This window comes from Brassica napus, chromosome C4 (assembly GCF_020379485.1).
Source record: "Brassica napus cultivar Da-Ae chromosome C4, Da-Ae, whole genome shotgun sequence".
In the NCBI taxonomy this organism is placed as follows: domain Eukaryota; kingdom Viridiplantae; phylum Streptophyta; class Magnoliopsida; order Brassicales; family Brassicaceae; genus Brassica; species Brassica napus.
Window position 1 is genome coordinate 27,331,440 of NC_063447.1, and position 8,438 is coordinate 27,339,877.

The following is an 8,438-nucleotide window of genomic DNA, read 5'->3' on the forward strand; positions in this document are numbered from 1 at the left end:
CATGAAGAGTAGTGAGTAATCCACCCTTGAATTCATGGGTTAGGGAGATTAAGGGTGATTAGGCTAGATCAAGGATGTTATAGTGTAGATCCTTCTTATTCCTTGCTAGTAGAGTATTTATAATGCATCTTCTGAGTTGGCCTCTCAAAAGTTGATCTTTAGGCATTTCTCACCCACAAGGTGTTTGATAAAATGCCTGAGACAACTCTCCTAAGTTTTTAACATACTTTACCAAAGACATTTGTTGTTAAAGGTGTTAAGATAGCCAATAGACTTGTTAGTAATGATTGCTTTCATATTATTCAACCAAAGACATTTGATGTTTGAAATATGTTAGTAAATGAACATTCATCTAGACATAGAGTTTGTTTAAGATTGTGTCTAAGCTTAAGGTTGATATTTTGATTGATCATTTGCCATCCTTAATTCAAAACTTGATCACCCAAGGTCTAATTCCTATACCTATGAGTTCTCTTTTATCATAACCAAAGAAAGTCACTTCTTTTATGTTTTATTGTTCTGTTATTGCATTCTATTATTAGTAGTAGTTTAAAACCATCCAAATTATCGGTTGCACTTAGATTAAGTACGTACTTGCATTCTCGGTGCTTTGAAATCCCTTAGAATTGGTTCGACATTCACTTATACTACAACATTTGTTTAAGGAGACTTGAAACTCCTAACATCACTGCGTCCTCCGCCAGAGCTGGAACAGAGTTGATGCAGGCTATCATCGCGCGTAGGTGATAGCCACAACACTGACGAATGTTCCATTGTCCCCCAGAGGCCAATTCTGAGACCGTCGCATAGCGAGGAATGCCGAAAACTTGTGTTCCTATATCTCCTGTAATATTTAGAAGCCTTCCAACTCTAAGCCAGTTATCAAACCAGAATAAAATGGTCTTACCTATCTCAGACCATAAAAACGAAGCAGCGTGGTCCCTAAGTTTCAACAGCTTGCGCCATATCCATGATCCTTCATACTTGTCACTGACGTCCCAAAAGCTATGAGAATGCAGCAAATAAGCCTTCTCCCAAGCTACCCACAGAGAACCAGAATTAGTGAGCAATCGCCATATCAAGCTAAGCGCAAAGACTCGTGAAGTGTCTGTGAGACGTCTTATGCCCAAACCTCCCTCATTCTTAGGTCTACAAACATCATCCCAAGAAACCTTTGCCTTTGTATGCGTATTTGGTGACCCAGACCATAAGAATGCAGCACACATCCCTTCAATGGTATTCAGACATCTCTTGGGAAGACGAAATACAGAGCACCAGAAGTTTGTAATACTGCCAATGACTGTTCTAACAAGCTGGAGACGACCCGCATAGGATAGAGAACGACTAGACCACGACACAAGACGCGTGCGGTTCTGATCAATCAATGGTTGATAATCTGTTCTAGTCATTGTTTTCGTGGTGAGAGGGAGACCGAGATATCTCACAGGTAGGGACTCTGTTGGTATGCCTAGACGTAGAACCTCATCCTTAAAGTCTTGAGTAATACGGCCTGCCATGAAAATAGAAGATTTTGCTGGGTTTATCACCAAGCCGGAGATGCTTGCGAAATCTGATGGGACCTCAAACACACCCCTCAGTGAAGCAGCTGAACCATCAGTGAAGATCATATGGTCGTCCGCAAAGCTTAAGTGTGTTAAGGTTACCTTACTGCAGGAAGGGTGAAACCCGATACGCTGAGAGAAAGCCGCCTTATTGATCATTAGTGACAACACATTTATGGCAGTGACGAATAGATACGGAGACAAAGCGCATCCTTGTCGCAGGCCACACTCACTGCCAAAGAAGCCTTCCAATTCACCATTAACCGAAACATAGAAAGCAGCAGTGGATAGACATGTGTGTATCTAGTGTATAAACATATCCGGGATGCCCAGCGCGCGGAGGGTATTCATGATGAAAGACCAGTTTACAGAATCAAATGCCTTCGAGATGTCCAACTTGAGAATGCTTCGAGGCTGGATCGATTGCTTGTGATAGTCTTTGACAAGTTTAGTGGCTAAAAGAACATTTTCAAGCAGCAGCCAACCTTTAACAAAAGCACACTGGTTCGGTTCAATCAGGTCCGGAAGCAACACCTTGAGCCTGTTTGCGAGAATCTTTTAGAGATCACTTTGTATAAGATATTGCAGCAGCTGATAGGCCGATAATCCTTGATCTCCTTAGCATCCCCATGTTTAGGTATAAGCGTCAGTATTGTTGCATTAACGCCTCTAGGCAGAAAGCCATACATGAAGAAGGACTGAACTGCTATTACAAAGTCTTGTTTCATGATATCCCACGATGCGCGGTAGAATTCAGCCGGAAAGCCATCGGGTCCTGGAGCTTTACTAGATGGCATGGAGAACAACACATTTCTTATCTCGGCCTAAGATACAGGGTGAATGAGAAGCTGAGAAGTGTGCTCAGGACAACGGAAATCCAAGAGTTCAGACAGATTGGAGCAGTCCCGGTGGTAACATGGACAGGTAAAAGTAGGTCCCAGAGAGGGAAGATCAGTGAGGTTGCAAGTGGCAACTGCAGACTGAAAGGCCTGCATGCCTCGGAGATTAGCGCTAGATAAAGTACCCCGAGAATGTTCCGAAGATGCCAGAGTTTCATTGAAGTCCCCCATCACAATCCATGGAACTCCTGTTAAGACATATTGCGCTTTAATGTAAGACATCTCACTCCACAGATACTGTTTATCGACTTCAAAATTTGAAGCGTATACACAAGAGCATAGGAACTGTTCGCCAGTGTCGGAGGTAACCCAGACAGTGACACATTGGGCACTTTTAAACAGAAGTGTAACTGAGACATCCCCCGCCCAGCAGACCCATATTTTTCCCAAGCGGTGATGATCATAGTTGGTAAGAAAGTTCCAGTTTGGAAGAGCAGAATTTAGAATAGATACACTGTTTTCTTCTCGAACACGAGTTTCGATCAGACAACCAAAAGAGGGTTTAGCAGATTGAATCCAAGAACGAATAGCTGTTTGTTTGCGCATTTTGTTGAAGCCCCTGGTGTTCCACGCAAATAATGATATCATCACATTAGTGTCTCCGTGAGGAGACATGATTTGCTTTCTTGTTCTTGGCACCCTTAGTTTGATCTTTCTTGTTCCCAACATTCACACTTGGGTTGCTTTTCTGATTCCTCTTATTGTTTCCAAGTTTCTGTTTCTCTATTTGTTTTTTCTTCTCCATAACTGCCTTAGACTCCACTGAACTTCCTCATCAGAGCGAGAACTATCCTCCTCCACTTCCACCTCCCCTTCTTCAAGTTCGGTACTAAGCAGATGGAATCTAGACGGCGAGCTAGTACTAGGAAGCTCTACCTCCGTGCCTCTACCAGATTTCCCATTGTTGCGTCGGCCTGAAGGCGAACTCTGAGGTATCGTCAGCCATGGTTCCTCCTTCTCAGGGATCTCGATATCTTCCGCTACCTTGCATGAGACGCTATCACGAGCTATCACTTCAGTATCTTTAATTTCCTCTTCACTATCATTTGTTGAGGATTTTTGAGCAGCCAAGTGTGCTACCTCCAGTACAGGATTCTCAATATCAATGGGTTTTGAGTTCTCAGTAATCACCACTAACCCCGCCTGTAGGCCTTCAGTTCCCGTACTTTCAGCAACCTTCTCGTTCTCCTTCGCAACTTATGTTTTATCTTTGACATGCCTATTCTTTGAACATGTTTTGTCTGTGTGCCCCTATTTCTGGCAGCCAAGACAACGTGGAGGCAGCCACGGATAGCTCACAGAGATGACTTCACCCGATCCCCTAACATTGATATTCACAGGCAGAGGTTCCTCCAGATTCATAACCACTAGCAGACGAGCTACGTCAAGCCGAACGCATCGTTCCGTATTCGGGTGAAGTTTCACTGTGTGACCAATAGTATCTCCAAAAAATTTAAGACCAATATGGGAGAATAGGTGATCCGGAACCCCCTGAAGATCTACCCATAACGGGACAGCAGTAAGATCAGGTTAAGCAGATGCTGTTTTGGGGCTCCACTCGCGCACCACAATAGGTATATCAGCAATGTGCCAAAAGGTTCTCTTCAGGACTCTATCCTTGAGTTGTGGGTGATCAATGCAGAACAGAACTGTTCGTGGACTGATAAACTGTGCATCAATCTTTGCAGGCCTGTCCGGGAAAGACCAGATCCTGTTGACAAGCATGAACGTTTCCGATATGGGGTGCATCTCCCATGAAGTGTCCAACAATATATGCAGACCACAATGGTTTTGAATCTGACAGTAGCTCCTCTGGTAAATCAACAGAAGAAACACCTCCTTGCAGATCTGCCACAGGAGAGTAACGGACCACATTCGAAAACTTTACTTCCAGATCACGCGAACGAAAAATATCTACTTGAGAATAGGACATTGCAGGAGATTTGGGGAGGCCTGGATCACCAGGAGGTGGCGAGGACCCCTTTCCTCCGGTTACCGGAGCCGTGGGACGTACGGTAGGGAGGGACGGCTGGCTTCTCGCTAGGGCTTCTCGCTCTCTAACCAATACACAGAACATGTTTATCTTTATTATCAACAAATTAAGTTATATTTCGTCTTTATTACCAGCAATATTTGTTTTTACTGGCATCTTCACTCATCTCTATTAATAGGTACTAGATCTTGACCCGCACAACCGTGCGTGTTTTTTTTATTTATATACTAAAATGTTTTAGTTTATATAACAAAATTTACCAATAACTTAATGTAATTTAGTGTTATATATTATGTAATTCTATAATAGCTATGTTTACGTGGCTTATATATTATTACTATAAATTTTGTATTTTTGTAACAAAAATTATTTTGGAAACTTTATTATGTAACAATATTACTTTACATACTTTTTATTTTAAATTTATATGAAATCAATTAAATTGGATCTATATAGTAGAAAATATATTTTTTGAGATATTGTAAAAAATTTCTTTTAAAGAAAAACTATAATACATTATACTTCAAAATATGTTTGTAGTAAATATCATATTTGAAAAATACACTAAGTTGGATAAAATATCTTCTTTTAATTTGAAATAGAAATGAATATTTCTAACAAAATCTTTGTAAATTTTATTTTTGAAAATTAATTAGTTTAAATTTTTATTATCAGTGAATATATATTTATAATACTTTATATAATTTTACATTTTCATACATAAATCAAAACTAAAATAAATTTAATTTCTAATTATAGTTTATGATAACTAATATTAAAATTAATTACTTTTGGATATAAAATTTAAATTGATTCCGAAAATATTTTTAAATTTTTTTTAGAACTTTCTTAAAAAATATTTATTGTTATTCAATTAAAAAGATAAATATTATAAAAAATTTAAAGCATGGTCCAAATGAAAAAAAAAAATCACGCATGAAAAATTCATCACTACAATGTATATATATTAAAAATATTATATATTTATCAATACATGTTTGTTAACACAACATCTATATAAATATTGATACATGTATAATGTATAACATAATTAATAATAACAACACTTATTATGAAAATACAATAGTGTTAGGATTTTAATATTTGATTTGATTTTATTATTTGCATGGTGAAATTCTAACATTATTTTATTCGCATAATAAATGTTAATTATTATTATTATTAATTAGATCATATGCATGTATTAACTCTAGAATAATTAAATGTTATTAATATTGAGTAGATTATAAGTGGTTATATGCAACTATAATTATATATTGATGGAATAAATATATTTTCGAAATTATCCATTATTAATAATATTTTGATGGAATAAAAAAATAATTAAATATCTTGTTAGAATATTGTTATAAGAATACAAAAAAAATAATGTAAGCAACTTTCTAGGGATTGTCCATTTAAAATATCACACATGAAAGAAGTCATGACTTCTCTTTTTATAGTATAGATATACCATTTATCACGGATCTAAATTTAATATTATATTTTGTATCTAAACCTATAAGATTAAATATATTTTTAAACATTCATATTCGTCTTAAATTTATTTTTAAAAAATATAACTCAATATTGCATTACTTTTTATGGTGGTATATATTTGTAAATGAAGGATGTATAAATATTTTTGATTAGTTCGGCTGTTTTTAAACTAATATTATTATTAATTTTTTTTGGAAACAAATACATATCAGTTTCAGATTACATGTTACATGTTACATTGTTGGGCTTTTTGCAGAATTGACCTACAACTAAAAGTCAAACACAAAACTAACCTCCCATTTTTTTTAGAAATTGGTTTTGCCCTATTCACCCCACAAGTTCATATAATTCACGAAAATGCCATCAATTTTTTTTTTCTTTTTTTCGAAAATGACATTTTTACTCTCTTACCCTCATCATCTTCAAGTAATTGCAAGATTGTCATTATCATCAATACCCCAACCACCATGAACAACCAATTTGAAGCTCTTAATGCTCCCAAAATCGAGTTACCCTTCTTCTTTTTCCATTCTTCTGAACTAAACACAACATATCTCTCACTTTCTCTCCACAATGAGCTAAAAAAACCCAAGATTTTGATTCTACATTTTTTTATGGTTCATAGAGTCATAGAAGCTAACTATTCTGGGTGGGTCACTTTTGTTTGAGATTCTGTGTGCTTGGAGAAGCCTTATGTGTGCTAAGGAAGTTATCTCACCAATTTAAGGTATGAAATCGAGTTTTTTTCCAGATCTGTTCGTCAGACGACTTACATGGGAAGTCGTCTGGCTGTAGACGACTTACCTGGAAGTCGTCTGGTCAACGCAGAGGTTATTTTTGCAATTGACTTTGTAATCGGTTTTCTGAGACGATTGAAAGTTAAGTCGTCTGATTTTGTTTGGTTACAAAAAAATCTCCAAAGAACCTAGACTACTTACATTTCAGTCGTCATAGGTTAGTTTTGCATTTGACTGGATTATTTCAGAAGTTTGACTTTCCCGGACGACTTACATTTCAGTCGTCTGGTGAAAATTGAAATATCAATATTTTATTAACACTAGACGACTTACAATTAAGTCGTCATAGGTTAGTTTTGCAATTGAAAAAAAAACTTCAATATTTAATCATACCCAGACGACTTACAATTCAGTCATCCGCCCAATGACTTACATATAAGTCGTCCAGGATTTTATTCCGAGATTCTGGTCAAACCTCGTAAATCCTGGACGACTTACATGTAAGTCGTCTGACGGACGACCGAATTGTAAGTCGTCTATATATAATTAAATATTGATGTTTTTTTTTCAATTGCAAAACTAACCTATGACGACTTAATTGTAAGTCGTCTAGTTAAAAAAAATATTATTATTTTCATTTCCACGAGACGACTGAAATGTGAGTCGTCCAAGAAAGTCAAACTTCTGAAATAATCCAGTCAAATGCAAAACTAACCTATGACGACTGAAATGTAAGTCGTCTAGCTTTTTTGGAGTTTTTTTTTTTAACCAAAAAAAGTAGACGACTTATTGTTCAGTCGTCTGAAATAACAGATTTCAAAGTCAATTGCAAAATATCCTCTGCGTTGACCAGACGACGTATAGTTTAGTCGTCAGGAGTACTTAGATTGAAGTCGTCCGCTTCGATCTTTAATAAACTTTCGTTTTCTTTGTTATAAGTTTGCTAATGTGTTTTATTTTGACTTTTTCAGATGATGTGTCAGTTACATGCAGTGTATGAAGAATGGTTGTTGAAAGATGGATGTTGGAATTTTGTGGTTGATCATTTCAAAGGAGCGAGAATGTTATTTTTGAGTGAAGGTTCGACACATGCTGATCTTGTTGCAATGGCTCAAGAAGATTATAACCTGGACATGAACACAGAGTCTGTGGAGTTAACCTACTCATTACAACATATGGCTCCAGACCTTCCTCCTATTCATGTTACCAGTGATAGACAAGTTCGGAACTTGCTCGAGATAACTAAAACGCATGAAGTACGTCTTTGTGTATCAAGCTTTAGCAAGATGAGAACGGTTTCAGAGGAAAGGGATGAAGATCATGTGGGAGATGAGGCTGAGGAGGGGGATGAAGCTGAGCAGGGGGATGAAGCTGATGTGAGGGATGAAAATGAAGAGGGGCATGAAGCTGAGGAGGGGGATGAAGCCGAGGAGGGGCATGAAGCTGAGGATCATGATGGGGAGGAGGATGCTGACATCCCTGTTGTCGCTGATGTTGAGGATTATAGTGAGTATGGAAAGGTTAAAGACGAGGATGAGGAAGAAGATGATGAAATCTGTTTTGATGATTACAAAGGGGCATATGGTTGTGAAGGAGAAGGATCATCTGCAGACAGAATCTATGTCAACCAGAGTTTTGCTAGTAAGGATGCACTGCTTTCAGAGTTGCGGTTGACAGCGGTGAGGCGTAGGTTCTCCTTCAGAATATTCAATTCAACGAAAACTCTCTTTGTGGCAACATGTCGTGT

General features: G+C 37.4%; 1 protein-coding gene across 1 annotated transcript; it reads right to left on the bottom strand.

Moving 5' to 3' along the window:
- Positions 1-647: 647 nt before the first annotated feature.
- Positions 648-2,359, bottom strand: LOC125585952. Its single transcript, XM_048755689.1, has 2 exons — positions 2,097-2,359; positions 648-1,794 (listed from the first exon to the last, which is right to left on the bottom strand). Exons 1-2 carry the CDS (start codon positions 2,357-2,359, stop codon positions 648-650), a joined length of 1,410 nt encoding a protein of 469 aa, XP_048611646.1.
- Positions 2,360-8,438: the final 6,079 nt, after the last annotated feature.